The sequence below is a fragment of the Balaenoptera acutorostrata genome, chromosome 20 (genome assembly GCF_949987535.1).
Source record: "Balaenoptera acutorostrata chromosome 20, mBalAcu1.1, whole genome shotgun sequence".
NCBI lineage: Eukaryota > Metazoa > Chordata > Mammalia > Artiodactyla > Balaenopteridae > Balaenoptera > Balaenoptera acutorostrata.
The window spans coordinates 21,491,763-21,511,523 of NC_080083.1; the positions used below are offsets into that span (position 1 = coordinate 21,491,763).

At 44.4% G+C, this 19,761-nt stretch overlaps 1 protein-coding gene across 4 annotated transcripts in view; it reads left to right on the top strand.

Annotated features, from left to right (window-relative positions):
* AP2B1 (adaptor related protein complex 2 subunit beta 1) overlaps positions 1–13,496 on the top strand; it is a 119,156-nt gene extending 105,660 nt beyond the window's left edge. For all 4 annotated transcript variants that reach the window (XM_007190197.3, XM_057535475.1, XM_007190198.2 and 1 more), the window contains 4 exons: positions 1,327–1,411; positions 2,349–2,435; positions 8,083–8,237; positions 13,035–13,496. In XM_007190197.3, the coding sequence (XP_007190259.1) occupies positions 1,327–1,411; positions 2,349–2,435; positions 8,083–8,237; positions 13,035–13,109 (402 nt within the window). In that variant the 3' untranslated portion in view covers positions 13,110–13,496. The remainder of the gene's footprint in view (positions 1–1,326; positions 1,412–2,348; positions 2,436–8,082; positions 8,238–13,034) is intronic.
* The last annotated feature ends 6,265 nt before the right edge of the window (positions 13,497–19,761 follow it).

Genomic DNA, 19,761 nt, shown 5'->3' on the forward strand with positions numbered 1-19,761 from the left:
GAAATAGACATAGTTACTGATTATAAAACTCACCTAGAGAAATGGATTTCTGCAGTGCCAAGAGCATAGATAGGAAAGTCACCAGTGACAGAAACCAGTGGGAAGTGGTAGTTTCGAGCAGTTCTTCTACTCTCCCCTCTTACAGTATATGGCTCTTATAATCTGCCACAGTGGAGTCTGCCTGTTTCTGAATAGAGAAACCAATCAGTGTTGCCCCTGAACACAAGTACTTATTATAGCTTTTTAAAAAATATGAACAGCACGCTCTGGATTGAATGGGCCATGGTAGAATCACAGCCTGCCCAAATCCAGAAGTTTGTATTGTGAGAAGAAAACTCATTTCTTCATTTGTTCAAAGACTTTTCCTTCCGAGAGTCATCAGATTTACGAGTGTTTGACCCAACAAGCTTTTCCAGCCTTATGACTTAGGAAAGTAAGATTTTATAAAAGAAAGCGCTTTAAAAGTGATATCTGAAAAAAGATAAGGGGCAGTATGCCACCAGTTATTGTGGAGAGAAAAAAACCAAGGTTTAGAGTCAATTTTGCATTTGCATCCCGGTTCTTCTGTGTACTGACAGTGTGATACTGGATGTTACTTAAGCTTTCTGAACCTCAGTTCCTCATCTGTAAAATGAGAGGGGAGTAACAGTACTTTGTTTGGGATAGTTATAATGAGGATTAGAAATATTGTCATTAATAGGTACTTAGTAAGTGGTAGCAGAAACTACTATTAAAACAACTGACTAGATGTCGCAGGTATAGAATTTGTGCCTTGAATTCATCCCTCCTGGGGCCCCTCCTGGAGCAAGGCAGAGTTGCAGGCTGTCCACGGTGCTCTTGACAGTGGAGTGAATAAGGACATGCTTTGCAGTGTATGGGCTGGTATGTCTTGATTTGGGGTTTCCTGCCCTGTCTAAAAGAGGAAGGAGGGACTTCCCTGGCCATCCAGTGGTTAAGGTTCTGCGCTTCCAATGCAAGGGGCGCGGGTTTGATCCCTGGTCGGGGAACTAAGATCCCACATGACGTGCAGTGAGGCTAAATAAATAAATAAATAAATAACAGATTTTTGGGACTTCCCTGGTGGTCCAGTGACTAAGACTCCGTGCTCCCAATGCAGGGGGCCCAGGTTTGATCCCTGGTCAGGGAACTAGATCCCACGTGCCGCAACTAACTAAGACCCAGCGCAACCAAATAAATAAATATTTAAAAATAAATAAATAAAAGAGGAAGGAAATTGGGTGATATATTTCTAGACACATAACTGTTCTTTCCCTCCTACCTGGCTTCTTATGATGTCCTAATTTTCCCTTGCTACTTTCCTGGCAGGTGGCTGTGAAAAACAATATTGATGTCTTCTACTTCAGCTGCCTCATCCCACTCAACGTGCTTTTTGTAGAAGATGGCAAAATGGGTAAGTATGTCCTCCTGTCCTGCCAAATATACCTTTGCCCTTCCTCTGAATGTGTCAGGCAGAGCATAGCCCCAGAAGGACAAGTTATTTTGAGGTTTAAAAAAATGGAGGAAGGCTATTCTAAAGCTCTAATAATTGCTAATTATATATTCTCCTGAGTCACAGTTGATCTTGCTTTGCTGTTGGTCTCCAAGTCACAATGCCCATTATCCAAGTAAGCCAGTCACCACAGCATACAGAGTAAGTGGCTTGGTGACAAGTAGATGTGGATTTGAATCTCAGCTTGGCTGTTTACTAGCTATGTGACTGTAGCAAGGTGCTTAATTTTTTTGAGTTTCAGTTTCCAAGTTTACAAAGCAGAAATAGTTTTTATAATGACTTGAGATAATACATGGAAATTCAGCACTTAGCCCTGTCCTGAGTTCTTACTGTCTCAAGATAAGAATTCAATAATTTGTGATAAATCTATTGGTATTCCCCATGTGGTTGTTGATGTTTCTCTCTTCCCTTACCTAGGAAACCACCATCTAATAAAACTAGCTTGTAGTGATACATATGCAGTTGTATTGGCACTTAACACTGGTTTCATTCTTACAGTAGCTGTTTGGGTAGGGTAGGCGGATGTAATAATATATGATGAAATTAAGAATCAGAAAGATCACAAGACTTACCAAAGTCACCCAAATAGGAAAACACTGGAGGCAAAACTAAACCCTAGATGTAGACTCATTTCCAGTGTATCTTAGTGCTACTCATGAGGGATTAACTGACCTGGAGTGTAGCACCTCTGCATAGCTAAGAGTTGACTCCAGTCCCAGGCTACTGCTGGCTATACTGCTAGAGCCAGCACTCCAAAGGAGAAATGGTACAAGGGCTTAGATGTCAGAATATTGACAGATTGTACACATCCTTCCTTTCTCTCTGCTTCCCCATACAGAGCGCCAGGTCTTCCTTGCAACATGGAAGGATATTCCCAATGAAAATGAACTTCAGTTTCAGATTAAGGAATGTCATTTAAATGCTGGTGAGTGATGACTCTAAATTTCATTTTCATCTTAGTGCATTAAATTAGATATTTGAAAATTTTGTCTTTTCTTTACCTATCTTTTCACATCTACCTTATTTCTAGTGAGTATATGGTATTACTTTGCAAACTTCTCTTTAAAAACTTGGGATGTTTTGATGTAGGTACTAGATTACTTACAAACTAACAGATTTAAGAAAAGAACTAGAATGGATCCACCCACCCAATTCTCTAGTAGTTGAACATGTATGAGTCATGTTACTTGAACATTCTAAGCATTAGGTAATTGAAGTGGCACTTGAAGATATGCACTCTCCCCAAAATTAAAAGGACTGTTTGTCATTTTACATCAGCCTTCAGTAGTGGCTCTTTCTGAGATCCTTATTTGGAATCCTGTGTTTACTAGTAAAACTACATCATAGTTGATTAAAGCCTAGTTGGTAGCCTTTTTCTTTCTTGCCTTGTGTCAGTTTTCATATGGTTATACTGACCTCTTTAATCACCGTGAAAAAGCTCCAGCCCCCTTAGTAGTTAGTTTTATTACTGTACTAGAACATCAAACGGGGAACCCAGGAGGAGAAACAATAGCAGCTGACAGTGCCTAGGGCTTTGTTTCACTGAAGCATCCTCAGGAGTGGAAGGAGCCTTCAGCTGTTCAGGGTCTTGCCTTTGTTCCAGTCTCTCTTTAAGGTTAGTATAAGGCCTTATGAAATGAAAGGCGTTTGAATGAAAGTGAGCCTTGGTGCTGTTGGGTGCCGCCTCTTTTCCTCTTTTCTTCATTCACCCGTCATTTCCTCCTTCTGGCTGCCGCCCTCCCACTGTAGCTGGAGCATTGAGTGGGGGAAAGAGGCAGTACAGCAGTACAGAAAGAAAAAAAAAAACAACTCACTGTCTTCTCAGTTCAACTTGTTCTTTAAAAAGTTTTTTTGCGGGGAGTGGGAGCGCTCTATGATGCATTCCTCCTCTGTGTTCAGACAAGTCTTTTCTTACAGGGCTTCTCCTGAGCCCTTGGAGAGGTGTTTGAGGAGATAGTTTTCTGTAACGTCCACTGTCGCTACTAGTTGGTCGATTCTCTTCAGGAATACCACATATCTGCCTTCTTTTGAACATATTCTTGGTCTAGGTTTCTCAGCCTTACTGGTTATGTAGTTATTAAACAAAACCAGATTTTTGCTGAGTTTTCACAAAAAAGTCATACTTAAATTGAGCTGCTTTTTATGCCATATTCTAGGTAGGTGACGGTGTTCTCTCTCTCCTAGGCTTACTGGTTAGTTACCACAAGCCTCATTTGATGAGTTGGGAGGTTGGGCAGTTTTCCATTGTGTAAGCTGTTTTTCAGGAAGCTTCAGGTGCAGAATCTGCAGTGGTTCATGGCGAGAGTTATAGTCACCCTTGTGTAGTCAGTCCCAGGACATTTCATTTATTATGCTCCTGAGAACACTTGTCCCTCAGAAAAGGGTTCTGTGGTCAAAAAGGTTGGAAAATACAGTGTATGATGTGCCTGTCTTGGGTGAGCACATGAGCACACTAGAAGCTGAGGCTTCCTGCATCGAGGAGACCAGTTTAACTCAACAGTAACTGAATTTTTTCACTGTGGAATTTAAAGTCACAAAATGCTTGTTATTAACGTCTTATGGAACACCAGTGTTCCTTGAACATGCACGATCTGGGAAACTCTGGCCTATAGAGAGCAGAGAAAGGCCAGAGTAATTGGAAAGCAGATTTGGTTTCAGAGGTCTGGTGTGAAGGGGACATGCTTTTTCAAAAAAGAAAATGGAAGTTTGGATGATTGAGGGCTTTACTGTGGCCTGTCAGAGTTATAGAAAAGATCCCCCTGCTTCCAGATTGGGGTTCTGAACCCTTATTGAACCTTGGTGTACATTTGTGATCTTGCCCAAAGAAGGGGTGTCTGGTCTTGCTCCCAAAGGGTCTTTGTCTTCTGATATAAACTGGAAGAGTTTCCCAAAGCAAATTCAGTTTTGATCAGTTCTGCCGTGGCCTCATGCCAGTTCCTCCCTGCCTCGGGTGCTCCAAATACCAGCAAATCAGTTTTCCAGTGACACACAGTGCAGCACGTGGCAGTGCAGCACATGGAGCAGAGGGAAAAACAGCCACTTCGTTTTCTCCAGGAGCCCGAGGCCATCGTTTCCCACACTGAATCATTGCTAATCGCTTACAAGACCACTTCCTGCAACTAATCCTTTCTAGCTTTTCCTCTGCCTCCACCCCAAGGTCTGGAGTACCCTGGCCTTTACATTTCCTTCCAGTCTGAGGGCTCTATTAACATGAACATTTTCAGGTTTAGTGCCTTCTGATTCAACACCCTGGGTCTAGCTGAGAGCTAAAAATACCATCCTTCCCAGCTGATCTGTCCTAATCACAATAGCACCAAGCCTTTAAATAGCTTTTTTGTGCCAGAGTAGACATTTGACAGATGGAGCTAACACTCTGAGGGCAACAGGAAGTCGCAGGCTTAAAGGGCTGACTACCTAGCGTTGAGCTTTTACTTTTGCTCTTCCATTTCTTCTAGAGATGAAAGAAGAAAAGAAACCCTCTTCCTAAGCCTTAATCATTTATCAGTTCTTAATAGAAAGGTGTATATGACGGGGTGCTGATGGTGCCACTAGTTGTGTAAATACTAGAAAATATTAGATCAGAAAGGCACCAATGTATGGGTCTCCCTGCTTCCTAGCACTGGTCATCTCTACTGGCGTCAAGCGGTCTGTATGAATCTGTTTTACAGCTTATATTACAGCTGTATTTGGGCTTAGTACATGTCTGGGACCACTATCTTAAGTATACAAGAAGTAGTTGCATCTCCAGCCATATCCAGAAAGGAATCTTTCTGGCAAGCAGTCGACAAACCTGTTTTTTAAATTAAGTGTTTATTATACTGTGAAAAGCTCAGAGACATGTTGTATCTATATTCACTAGTTGGGCTCTCTAGTAAGGGACAAATATTTCTTCTGCCACAGGGACTAGGTGAGGATGAGTTCTGTTTCTTTGTTTTGTCGTGGTTCTCCCCATCCCTCGGAACATTTCATAAATGCAAATGCTTTGCCAGCCAGCACTTAAATATAGTTTGGTTGTTCACATGGTACAAAGTGTTCTTTTCAGCAGGCATAATGGTTTTGAACTTGCTGATGAGTATGTGCCACAGCCAGGACCCATGCATGTACGGATCCCCCTTCCCACTCACTGTGTACCTGCTTCACCCTTACGGCTGCTGGAAGAGGTGCGACCTTAGCTTAAGTAGGAAAATGAAGGGGGGAAGACCACATTCACACCTTCTAAGACTTTAGGCCTCAGGCCCAAAGCCAGATTTGAGGTAGGAGACAAATGAACCAAAAGAAATCACACCTTGATGCAGTTGTAACCATATTTGACCATCTTTTAAAACTCTGTCCTTTAGGGCAAATCTCAGTGTCTTAACATTGCATTGTCATTCTCAAAGTCTCACAACTGTAAGATTCCATCATGTTTCCCAGGAGTTCAGGTATATTTAAAACAACAACAACAACAACAACTACAAAAAACTGACATCTTGTAAAAAAGTCTGTCCCAGTCTGACAAGGAAGCCTCCTTAACATTGGCTCGCATTGCCATTCTTAATAGGTTCATTTAGCAGAGTCTGATTATCCTGCCATCTACATACCCTCTAGCTCAAACCTAATAGCGAAGGTTTATGAAAATGGACTCACACATACTTATGTTATAGAACCCTCCTCCCTCCATTCAGTCTTCTGATAGAAATCATGATACAGCCATTTAGTAGGAGCAGAGCCAGGTTCCTAACCGGAATGCTTCCAAACACAGTAAAGTTACATCCATTCAACTTGCTTATTCTACCTGGCTGTTTGCCACATTTTCTCATTCTGGGAGGGGTGAGTGTGTATGTGTGTTTGTGTGCTTCCATTTCTTAGCCTGTCATCTCTTACTTAGGTGGTAAAATCACGAGACATCTGTAGGCATCTGGGCCTTGCTATGTATATTGTCTAGAATATGTGCCTATGTAACAAGGTAGATCTTCAACAAAAGCTCCTGCTAGGTGCATGGGCTTCAGTAGTTGTGGCGCGCGGGCTCAGTAGTTGTGGCTCGTGGGCTCTAGAGCACAGGCTCAGTAGTTGTGGCACATGGACTTAGTTGCTCTGCAGCATGTGGGATCTTGCCGGACCAGGGCTCGAACCCGTGTTCCCTGCATTGGCAGGTGGATTCTTAACCACTGCGCCACCAGGGAAGTCCCAGCATTTATTGTTTGTCGACTTTTTAATGATGGCCATTCTGACTGGTGTGAGGTGGCACCTCATTGTAGTTTTGATTTGCATTTCTCTAATAATTAGAAATGTTGAGCATCTTTTCATGTGTCTATTGGTAATCTGTATTTCTTCTTTGGAGAAATGTCTTAAATAGATATTTTTTAATGCCTATGGCATTATGTACATATCGGCGTCTCCAGCACCTGAGTCAGAGGCTTATTCGCAGGTATTGATGGCAGGTATCCATTGTGTCCCAGATACTGTGGGAAATACAGTGATGAAAAACTCTAGGATCCCTATGCTCAGAGAGCTTACTGTCTTGGAGAACAGAAAGACTGTCCATCACAACAGCCTTTTCCTAGAGAGCACAATAGAACATGACAGGTTTTTATGTGGAGAGAATTTCGTCCCTGAGTAATTTGAATTCTCATCAGAAATGAACATAATAAACTATCAACAAAGAAGTAGTGTTTATCATCTGTGTTTTTAAAGTTTCTCTTTCTGTGATGCTGCAACATCTCATGTTAGCAGTCAGAGAACAAGGAGAGAGAATTGACCTTTAATTCTAGAATGCCATGTCTCTCTGATGCTGTAGTCACAAGGAAGACCCCAAACACCAACCTGTTCTTACCCTGTGTTGGTGACTATGAAGTCCTCCACTCTGACCAGCAACGGCAGCCAGGCTTACAGGGCCTTGGAGCGATCGTCTTTGCACAACTTCAGTCTTCCTCAGAGTCTTTTGTTGAGACAGTTTGTTTCATTATTAATTTGGGGCATGGTATTCCCCCAAATTAATAATTTAATTTAAGACCTAAGAAATCATTTGCCTGCTTTTAAAAAAAATCTTAAACATCCAGATTAATAAATTTGACTTGCAGGATTTCTGCAACTGGGTGCTTTTCTGATCCTGGCACTTGAGGCCAGAATGGCTCACGGTGAAGTAGTAGCAACTTCCGAGGCAGTGTTTTGCATTTGAGTGTCAGTTTTGTATCCCCGTGAATCTGGGGACTAGCGTTGGAGAGATGAATCTGCCGTGGCAGTCACTGTGGCACACCCATGTACCTGTTTCTGTCTTTGTCCTCATCAGTGCATTTTTACGTGTCTAGCACCTAGTTTAAGATTACCAACTCCTTAGACCCACCATAATCTCCACAGGTAATTCTTACACTAATGCTTATTTGCACCTTATTCTGTTTTCTGTCCTGGAATGTGATACACAGGCACTTCAGGAGCTTCTTCCTTACCCTTCGCTGTTGTGGGAGAAGGGCTTTCTGAAATGTGCATGTATGCATGTAACAGTGCTTCTCAGGAGACTTGAGCACACATTAACTCATAGTACATTTGATTGGTATTTTAACTGAAGGTGTTGGATTTTGAATCTGTGTTTCTAGACACTGTTTCCAGCAAGTTGCAAAACAACAATGTTTATACTATTGCGAAGAGGAATGTGGAAGGGCAGGACATGCTGTACCAATCCCTGAAGCTCACTAATGGCATTTGGATTTTGGCCGAGCTACGTATCCAGCCAGGAAACCCCAATTACACGGTAAGACCTTTCTCAGAATGGGTGAGATGGGTTCAAGGAGGGGGGGTAAGAGCCCTTTCATTTTTTCTCAGCATCCAGGAAAGACCTGGTAGAGGTGCTTCAGACGCCAGGTATCCAAAACAAGCAGTCAGTAAAGAAGTCCCCAGTTGCCTCCTTAGAAGACCTTCTGTCTGCAGTGTCTGCCCCATCCAGCAGGCACGGTGCCTCGCAACACGAGTGTCTCAGACTCCTCCTGGTATATACAGAGTTGCTCACAGAACTTGGCAACTTCATCAGTATTGGTTAATACTTAACCTAGCATATCTATGCATGTGGTACTGTAACAAGCTGCTAAGAGGATTGTTTCCGTAGCTCATTTCAAGCTCATTCCTGCTTTTCTTAGGATATCAGAATCCCAGACATATGAGCCTTTTTTAGCAGTGTTGTGTATCCTAAATGGTTGTTGAAAAGTTAAAGCAAAATGGGACATACCTTTCACAGCCTGTAAGGGGACTTTAGTTTAGAAAACTTCATTCATTACCACACTGGACTAAAATTGGAATCCTGGCAGTACTTTTAGGGGAGGAGCCAGTTGCTTTGTTAAACAACAAAGCTTTAATACCCTAGGCACCCGGTGTTTGTTTGCTGTTGTAAAATGCAGTCTCCCAATAGGATGCTGCTTGTCATCTGCATTTTGTCAAGTACAAGAAAAACCCTTGGGATGGGGGAAATATCTTATTCTTCTGTTATGTTTAAGGCTTTTGAATTGAATAACTCTAAGGAAGCTTCATATTCAGTAGATTAAGGGAGCTTTTTAGCCATGTAGCTGAGAAAAGTCTGTGACTCCTTTCCTTAATTTTAAGGCAAGCCTGTTTTCATTAGCATACATCAAGGAAATAATACCACCCAGAACTGAAAATTCTTGGTGTTTCCCCGCTAGTTCCCTCCCTTGAAGTAAGCTGGGCTAGTGTGTGTGTGTGTGTGTGTGTGAGCTACTGAGTCCCACCAAGCTAGATTTTTGGCCAAGCATTTGTGAGCTGAGAGAGATCAGGCTTCCCTCATAAAGTGTATGCTCCTCCCACCCACCTCCTCCACCACCAGTGCCTTGTCTTTTTTTGTAAGAAACTACCCTGTCATTTTCCTTGAGCTCCCTAAGAAAGGAAAACCCCTCTGTGCTCTTTCTGGAGGGACAGGTTTTCACTGTAAAATCAAGGTCTTGTAAAATAACTCCATTTGCTTCCCTAGAAATTTCTTCAAAGTATGCATATTTGTGTGTGTGTGTTTTTTTAATCATCCATTATTTTATTGTATATAGTATTCCATCTCAGCTAGGTTAAAGAAGCATGATTACCCCCAGATTGCAGGTAAGGAAAGCAAGGTTAAGAATGATTAATGACTTGTTCGAGATCACGTAAGTTGTTGGTAGGTGAGTGGTGTGTAGAACTCAGGTATCTCCACACTTCCTACCATATTCTTTCTATTCATTATAAGGGTAGTGAGAATTTTGAGAAGGACCTCTTAGTAACAACATAGTTTGTTTAAAATTTTTAAAACCTTTTTATTTTGAACTAATTTAAGACTCACAGAAAGTTTTTAAAATGGTACATAGAGTTCCCATGTATCTTTCACCCAGTTTTCCTCATTGAGAACATCTTAACAACCATAGTACATTTTCAAGCAGGAAATTGATATTGGTACAATACTATTAACTAAACTACAGACCTTATTCAGATTTCACCAGGTTCTACATCATTACTCTTACTTTATTTTATTTGGTTAAGGAGTATACAGTACTATGAAATCTTATCACACATATAAATTTGTATAATCATCACCACGGTCAGGATACAGAACTGTTCCATCACCACAAAAAAACTCCTTCTTGCTATGTCTTTATAGTTACACATTCACCCAAGCCCTAACCCATGGCAACCACTGGTATGTTTGTTCTCCATTACTGTAATTTTGTCATTTCAAGAGTGTTATATAAATTCAATTCCTACAGCCTGTATCCTTTTGAGACTTTTTTTTCTCTTAACATAATACCCTTGACATCTATCTAAGTCGTTGCATGTGTTAATAATTTGTTTTTTTTATGACCAAGTAAGTAGTGGTGCACTACATGATAAATCACTTCCGCCAACCCCTTACTGTATTTCATTAAGAAAGTATGTTTATCCCATGAGGAAGAGGCCTCATATCTCTAAGTAGCTCTATCTCACCTGGGAAGATAACTTGTCCCAGGTGAAGAAGTCTGTGTTCCAGGCTATAAACCAGAAGTGGATGTGTAAGTCCTTGGCTTACCTAGGCAGGGGGCGTGAGTCTAGGTGGGTGGCATTCCTGAGTGGTTGGTGTTAAAGATGTGTCACATAAGCAGGCTAGCGGTTCAAAAGTTAAAACCCTGGTAAGGCCTCTTTTCCCTTAGGAGCCATGTAAAATGAGACCCAGAGTCCTAAGTCAGATTTTTTAGCCTCTTTGTTCTTTATGTATGTTTCCCTTTTGCTTTCTTTAGGAATTAGCAACAACAACAAAAAAATCTTTTTTTTTTTTTTTTTTTTTAATTTATTCTGTCTTGTTTTAGCTGTACTAGTTGGAAAGCAAGGAATGGGTTTAAGTCTAAACTTAACCATTTGTTAAAGGCTGGGATGTCTGGGGGAGGGAGGTGATAGAACAGTCCAGAAAGAGAGATTCTTCCTTCGCCTCCCTCCTCCTTCCCCCTCCAAAGAGCAGCTGAAATTCTCAGGGTCCAGGCGTGCTCAGTCCATGACCTCTGCCAATGCCAACCTTGGCAGATAGGGCTTTTATTGAGGAAGGCAACATTTCCTTATCACTCGTGAACGAAAAAGTGGATCTCCAACTGGTTGGAAGTTCCAGTATTGCTACAAAGATGTGAAAAAATACAGGACAGTATTTTGAAGGGGAGGAACTACCCTCTCTTTAGTCTGGGAGTTAACTCCCTTAGGCAGTTCTTACTGTTTTTAGCTTCCTCTCCTCCTCCTTTTCTGAACCCACATGCTCTCCCACGAGAATTTTCTACAACACTGACAGTGAAGAGGCTGTGGAGGAGGAGGTACAGATTGCCTCTATAGGGAGCTTGAAAGTCAGGGAAATGCCTATAGCTGCAACTTTGACCAAAGAAGGGAGCTGTTTTCTACTCGTTTTTTGTTTTTTACTTACTTACTTACTTTACTTATTTATTTATGGCTGTGTTGGGTCTTCGTTGCTGCACGTGGGCTTTCTCTAGTTACGGTGAGCGGGGGCTACTCTTTGTTGTGGTCCGTGGGCTTCTCATTGCGATGGCTTCTCTTGTGGAGCATGGGCTCTAGGCACGCGGGCTTCAGTAGTTGTGGCGTGAAGGCTCAGTAGTTGTGGCTCACGGACTCTAGAGCACAGGCTCAGTAGTTGTGGCTCACGGGCTTAGTTGCTCCGCGGCATGTGGGATCTTCCCAGACCAGGGATTGAACCTGTGTCCCCTGCATTGGCAGGCGGATTCTTAACCACTGCACCACCAGGGAAGTCCTCTATTCGTATTTATATTCTTAAATTAGTTGTTCATTTGTTTTGTTCTACATTTATCAGAATTGTCTTCCTGATTAATGTCAAGCAGCAATTTTGGAAATGGCTTAGAGACTGAATATTAAAGCTGCAAATAAATAGAGCCTCTTTTGATGTTCTTTTGTTTGGCTTGGTTTTGTTTCGTTTTGCATTTTTAAAATATCACTGAGTTTTGAGGATGTGAGTTTTCTCAAGAAGTTCAGGGTTGACCAATCATCTTCTTGACGTTTTTGCCAAAAACATTCTCACCTTTTGTACTTTGTTAAATCATCCAGAGTCTCTAATAAGAGAATAAAGAGGTAATCTAAAATCTCATGGTGATACATCGTTAAAGACAACTTTTGTTAATCTACCTTAATAGACAAGAGCAATGATGTCAGTAATACAAAAAACAAGTATTAAATTTTCTGGTTCTAAATGCAGTTTGCATGGTTTTGCTGTTATGTTATTGTTAATAGTGTTTTGCCTAATCTAGTACAATTCAGGAGTCCAAATATGGGTTTAAATTTTGCACTTGTTGACCCACAAAGTGAAAATCTCAGTGTTCAACATTGAAATCTTTTTAATATTTTAATTTTAATTTGGTAATTGTTAGACTAGAAGAAGAGGTGGTGGTAGAGAAGTAGAGTAGTATCAGAAGTACCTGATAGGCCTGAATAAGAGGCAGAAAATGAAAGATTATGCTGTTGGCATAAATGGCTGTACAGTTACACTCAGTAAATGTCTTTTTGTGTTGGTTCTTGTTTTCCCTCCTTAACAGTGTATACTCTTCTCAATGTAATAAAGGAAAGACTAGTACCTTGGAGCTAGTATCTAGCTTACGCTTTTATTTTACTTGAATATACATCCTCCTGAATTGGGACCGAGATAACCATCCTTGTCAGACAGAAACTGGAGCAGACAGCTGAAATGACGACCACGTTAAGGGTTTTAACCCTTCCCTTTTCATTTGGTAGTAGTCCTTATGACTCTTAGCAAAGCAGTAGAGTATCTTTTCCCCTACATTTTTTCATATGGATTATTTCCTAACCTCGTAGACCCACATAGAATGTGGGTGGAAACACAGCACAGCTTGACATTGATTAAACTGAAATTCTAAAACCCATGTAACCTATTAACAGGATCTCTTTGTTTGGCTACTCGGTGGTAGAAGCTCTTCTCCCCTTTTATCAGGAAGAGGTGTCCTTGCACTGAGTACTTGGATACCTTTCGAGTTAATGCCATCCTCTGTGCTAATCTTCCTTCTCCTTTTCCTCCAAACAGCTGTCGCTGAAGTGTAGAGCTCCTGAAGTCTCCCAGTACATCTATCAGGTCTACGACAGCATTTTGAAAAACTAATAGACTGGTCCGGTGCCCTCTGGCCACCCTGTGATCGGTGCAAGCCAAGAACTCTTAACTGGAAGAAAATTGTATTGCCGTGTAGAATCTGAACCCAAACACACTGAGGCCACCCACCAAGGTAGTGACTAGTCTAACCTGTGCTAACATTAGGGCACAACCTGTTGGATAGTTTTAGCTTCCTGTGACCATTTGTAACCACTGCTTCAATCACTTCCCACCTCGTGCCACCTGCTGCTATCTGTCCTTACTTGTGGGCTTCTCCATCCTGTGCCAGTGGCTGGCATTTTTGAGTGTAGTTTGATATTTTGTAATCGAGAGCTCGTTTCAAAAGCAGAAAAAGACAAAAAAAAATTAAAGCAAGGAAAAGTGTCACTGAAACGTAAACTGCACTTTATTGTTTTATATTTTTGTACATATGAGAAATTGAGGGAATAGTGTGTAACTGATAAAAAGTGTTAAAACAACCGCACAGTCCTGGAGGAAGAGACGCAGTTTCTTGCCCACCCCATTAGGGGTTTTTTGTCTGTGGCAGCTTGTCCCTGATCCCTTTTTTTTCTCTCCAAACTCCTTTTCCTTGTGATTCCCCCTGCCCCGTATTATCATCTCTGATGCTCTGCAGTTAGGAATGGTGGTCTTTCTTGAATGGTGCTGCAGGGTGCAGGAAATAGGGCCTGTCAGCATTGAGGCTGAGAAAAATGAGAACTTACTACATTCCTTTCCACTGATCTAATCTATTAATAACACTGATTAAGGAATTTGAGTAGAGATGGGAAACAGGAACCAAAATGCCCTTCCCCCATCTCCTGCTCTGGATTTATTTTAACTCTCAGGTCCAATTCAGATCTAAAATCTTAGTTTTAGAGTTGAAACAGACTTTAAGTAATAACTTACCCAACCTTGTTTTTCTAAAAAGGAAAAAGATAAGAGACAAACAGGATGTTATTGCCTAAGGCCTGTTAACTGATCAGTAGCAGAGGTGGGGGAGTGGGTCTCCTAAATCCTCATCAGTGTTGTCTTCACTGCAGGACCGTCTCCATAATTTTCTTCCTTCAATGCCTTTCTTTTACCTTTTCTGTGCCTGCTTCTTTATGGCTCTTCTCATACTTCATACAGATTTTGGCACTCCATTCATTGGCATCCGGCAGCAGCAGCGTGTCTTTCCAGGGACTTGAAGGTAAATCCTGATGCCAGAATGAAGGAGTAGCTAATAGTCTCCTGGAGCCACAGTTCTTGAGGCCAGCAGGATGGGTGCAGGGATGAAGTGAGCTTCGGGATGCCACAGAGTCACTTGATCCTTCAGTTCCCTGATCTGTTCTTTACTTGTGTTGCTTAGGCTGCAAGGCAATTGAGATCACCTCAGAGGGCCAAGCAGTTCTTTTCATCTCTCAAAAGATTGGGAGATGTGAGGACCCCCTGCCCCCTGGACACACTGGGTGTGGTCTGTCAAAGAATGCTTCATGCCTGGAACACCAGTCTGTTTAGCAGTGTTCACACTCTTTCATCTGTGGGCACCTGTGCCGACCAGCACCCAGGATTCAGGGTCCGTGACCAAGACTGCTTCTCAGATGCCCCTGCTCAAATCAGAGGTGCTTGGGTCCAAAGGCCTCATGTAGGACCCAGACCTAAGAGTGAGTCCAAGAGGAGGAGGAATCATAGAAAACAAGAGCAGAAACTACCCCCCAACCCTGTCACAAGTGAAATGACTCTGATTCATATCAGTTGCAAAGTTTGGGGGTGCAGGTCCCCCAAAGCAGCTTTTTAAACCTTGAGAATCTCCAAGAGAAGAATTTCTGGGGTGAGGGTCAGGAGCCATGTCCTGCGCTCACCACCCCTCAGGCATGTGGAGAACAGGAAGTAGTAGCACAGGATTGCGTGTGGGAGGTGGGTCAGTTGGTGACAGGTGGGGTAGAAAAGCAGGTGAGTAAAGTCCCCTTTTTGGGAAATCTCTCGTGGAGTCAGTTGGATACAAGCAGTGAAGAAGGTCCACACTACAAGTGCAGTGTTCTCATCTCAAAGCAAACTGCAGTTCCAGAAGGAAGAGCGTGTGTCAGGGTAAGCAGACAAGACAATTTTGTACCAAGATAACGTTCCTCCACCCCTGAAACTGGGCTTCTCTCAGCCTCCCCGGCAGTGAGGGGAAACAGCTGCTGTTCTCAGCTGACCTGACTGAGCCAATCCGCGCGCGAACTCTTCACTCCTTGGAGAGGCTGCCTCCCGGTTTGCCCCTGAGCAGTTAGGGAGGGATTCTGCTCCACGGAAAGGACCTCTCTCCTGAGGAGACAGAGCCTGTTGCCTCCACCACAGCTTCCCTTTGGGCCCGTCTCAAGCCTGGCCAGACTGGGGAACGGAGTGGAGATTGCCCTGCATTGCCCTCTCCTCTGCCTCAGTGTGTCTTTGTAACGTCAGCTGGTGTCTTACAAAGGGCAAGGGAAACACACACACACCCAGAACTCTTGCTGGTCAGAGATTCCCTGAGTGTCTGTCCTCGCCCGAGCCCGTTTTGTGTGTCTGTGTTGTGAACCTTGGGACTCTGGAGAGAAGGGGAGGGGGGGTAAACGTTGCCCTGAGAAGGCTTATCATTCTTTTGTTGTTGGGATCTGTTCTTGGGGAGGGTGGGGGTCGGGGGAAGCTTGACTTTGTCTTCGTCAATAAACTCTGATTTACATAAAATGAAGTTTGTGCCTATGTACTTTGTTCCCAGAAGTGACAATCTAGGATAAGACACAGCTGGCCAAGGGAGGGATGGGCATTAGTAACCATGCTATTAGAACTTGCCTTTTGGCTGCCCTAGCCCTCCCAGGGATTTAGCCAGGTGAAATGTTAAGATTGGCCTGAGGAAGAATCCCATGTCTCAGAGGCTCCTCTTAACCAAGCCCCCTGTCGCCATCACCACACAGGCATTTCGCCGCAGGCAGGGAGTGCTCGGAGGAGCCCATCCGTCTTCCCTGGCAGGTCCCCTGCTAGGACCCAAAGCAGATGGTCCAGGGGCAGGCGGCCAGCCAGGCACAGGGGCAGAAGGAGCACAGCAGAGCTGCTCATCGGTGTCCTCTTACCCAGGACGTTTCACTAATGAATTTATAAAAGCCTCTCAGATCTGCACTCAGGGCCTGCATGTTCCCAAGTGGATAGAATTAATGCTGCTTTCAAGCAAACTTCCCAAGGAGTTCACATCTAATCACCTGCATTTGTGTTGCCGGGGACACGTGAGCCAGGTGTGGTCAAGCTAGAGGCCCTGCCCCTGGTTGTGATGAGTGGACAGCGTCTGAAGTCTCCCACAGCCTGGAGTGGGGGAAGGAGGCTGAGGGATCCAATGCCCAGATGCCCTGAGCCTCTCTCACCAGTAGAGTGAGTGTAGGTAAGGTGCTTTGCACCGTGCTCAGCAGAGTAACTGCTTTTATTACATGGATGTCCAAACACCATGAACAAGCTGCCTTTGGCAGCTAGGAACTCTTGGTTGTCTCCACATGCTGGCTGCAGTTAGCCCGAGCTCTAACTGGAATAACACTTGGGGTGGAGTGGGGTCAGGGTGGTCTTTGCGGAGGTTCAGAGTCAGAGATATGAAGAGGGATGGGCCTGACTGAGGTCTAATTGGGTTCACCAGCTAAGAATGTCAATTTTGGCCAAGAAAATCCTTAGGACAGAAGCTTTCAACTCTTGGGTGCACATTGATATCACCCAAGAGCTTTCACAAAAGGCTGGTGATTCTTGGCCTGTCGGGTGGGGCCTGGGGCAATCTGCATTTCAAAAAACTCCTCAGATGTTTCTAGAAGTGCTGGATTGAGAATCACTGCCAGAGAAAGACTCACACTTGTTTGCCTCCTGCCTCTCCTGCAGTAATGGTGCTCTTGTGGCAGTTGAAAAACGGTAAAGCACTTTTCATGCACGAGATGCCTGCCCATTCGTGAATTGAGAGCGTTATCCCCATTTTTCAGGTGAGAGGAGGCAGAGCCACGTCTTCTGATTCCCTCTGCCCTTAACTACTACAGCTTCCCTTCATCTGTGCCACCAGGCCAAAAACCAGCCTTGCTAAGCCCCTGAGGTCCCAGTGTGTTCAGTCTCCAAAAGCAGGGTATACTGGCCCCCAGACCTCCACCTGAGATTGCACCCTTCTTCTCTGCCCCCGCCCCCTGCCACCAGTGGCAACTAAGAAATACTGAGATCTCAGGTACATTGTTTCTGAGACCAGAGAACAGCTGAGGACTCCCGGGTTGGAGCCTTCCTACTCCCACCTCATGCATTGATGCTTTTTCTGGTTTTGCTTGGACCCAGATTTCTTTTCCTGCCACCCCCAGCTCCAGGAGGCAAGAGCCTGTTTATTTTAATACCTGGTGTGGCACTTGGGAAAGATCACACCTCCCCCGTTGTTACCCATTTCTGTCTCCTGAACACTAATCCTAGAATCCCCACCAGCCCCCAGACATGTTATTAGCAACAAGGATGTTTCTTGAAAAGTTTCCGAGTTGGCTCCAAACTTGCCATCTCAGTTTCTCATTTAGCTTTTGCCCTGCCGTTCCTGATGCTGCCAACAAGAGGAAGACTAATTTAGGGATTGGTTAGACCCAGATGGACTTAATTTCCGGAATTACCCTTTTGAGACAGGACTGCCCCAACACTCTGGGACTGAGAGAACTCCACTACCCGCCTTCTCCCACTGGGTAGGTGTTAGAGGAGGATGTTCAAGTCTAGCCTAGCCTCTGGCTTTCCCTCCCTTGTTTCATTCACTCTCCACTTACGGTCCAAGGCCCCAGGATCTGGCTAGCCAGCTTCTGGAAGCCAGTGGGATCCTCGGCTACGATGGAGCAAGGGCGGCGGAGTGGCAGGTTCGGGTCCTCGTCCTCTCTGTCCCGCTCCGTGTCTGGGCTTCAGATGCTGCAGGTGGACCCATGCATTCCATCCCCTTAAACCTCAGGCGTCCTCAGCTGAACCAGAGCCACAGACAGAGCCTCTCAGGTTTTTTCACCAAGGTAATCCTAATCATAGAAGAGAGTGAACAGGCTCCTAGGGGCGTACATCGTTAGACCCAAAGTGACTCTCAGCGAACCAAGATGATTTAACCGAGTCTTAAATTCAGGCACATTTTGCATTTTATGTTAACACTATGGGTTTGTTTTTTATATAAGATATAATGCTTTAAATGACCTATCACTGCAAGCCAGTGTGAGGCCCCGTAATGAACCTGTGGCTTTGTGTTCTCCTAGTATAGCTAAGTTGAGAATTCTGAGAAGCCTGGCCGCAAGGTGTGTGTGAGCATTGCGTGATTCCTGGTTTCTAGCCTCCCTTGGGCTGAAATAGAACCAGAATGGCGGGCCATAGCCTGGGGGAGTAGACATAAATTCTGGGATCCTTGGGCGGGGTTAAGAATGAAAGATTTTCAAATACAGTGGGGGGATTGGTAGTGCCCTGGATGATTTAATCAAGTTAGGAGTCTCTTGGTTGACTTGGTTGACTGTTGCGATTCCACAGGGCCAGTAAATCTGATGCCTCCAGAACAAAAGTGGTACTCCAGGAGGGGGCCCCCTGTATCCTTCTCAGCCCTGCATTTGCTTCTAGCTGCCCTGGCCCTTCTCCTCAAAGCCCTACCCAACACCTGGGAGCCGTCTTGGCATAAATGGAAACGCTTTCCCAAGGTCATGTTCAACCTTCCCTCTGAATGGCTGTGTCTCTAAAACAGAAAAGAAAAACGAAAGGCCACACAGACTCCACGCCAGGCACTGCATTACAGACTCTACACACCACAGGCTCATTTATGCTGTGGGGACAACTGGTCACCTCTTCATTTTACAAATAAGGCATAGAGTTCGGAGCGTTCAGGTAATTTGCCTTCAGTCACATAGTAAGTGGTAGGGGCCAGGACCTAAGTCCAGATCTGCTTGATTCTGAAGCCCAGGCTCGTAACCACTGTACTGTCTGTCTGGACAGGAGAGGGAAGGGGAGCGAGCGGGAGGGTGCTCAGCCCACTAGTACTAGAAAGAATAGGAAGTCACAGTGCGGGATGCTGGGTCCAGGGGTAAAAGCACTTGGGAGATCTCTCCCAGCTTCCCCCTCCTCCTCCCTGCACCTCTGCTTCAAAACCCTTCCAGGCTATCCCAGCCAGACAGGGCTAGATCCCAACTCCTTCCTTGGCAATCAAGGCCTTCGTGACTTAACCTCCACCAACCTCTCAGCCTCCTCTCCCTGTGCTTCCAGCCCCCCGCCCCCACCCCCGTGCCTGTCTGTGTCCTGGATCTCCTTCTCAAACCCCTGTAATTGCTCCCAACTTCTCTCATCTGAACCCTCCTCTTCCACACCCTCCCACACCCTGGCACCCGAAATCCACTTCTTTCAAGGCTTCTTTCTTGAAAGTTGCCTCCTCTGAAGCCTCCACTGACTCCTCTCACTAGTTGGCCTGCTCCCTCTACCCCTCCCCAGAACCTTGACTCTGCACACAGCACGTATTCGCGCCACATGTGTGCTTCTGGCCTCCCTGAGGAACTGTGGGCCCCTGGCCAAGTTCGTCAGCGGCTGCCCCGCTAGAGACTCCCAATTTTTGTCTTCCGCATTTTACACTTCAGTAAGACCAGTCACTCAGCCTCTCTCAGCCTCAACTATCTCATCTGTAAAACGGGGGAAACAGAATCTACCTCATAGTATTGTGAGCCTTAACTTTGAA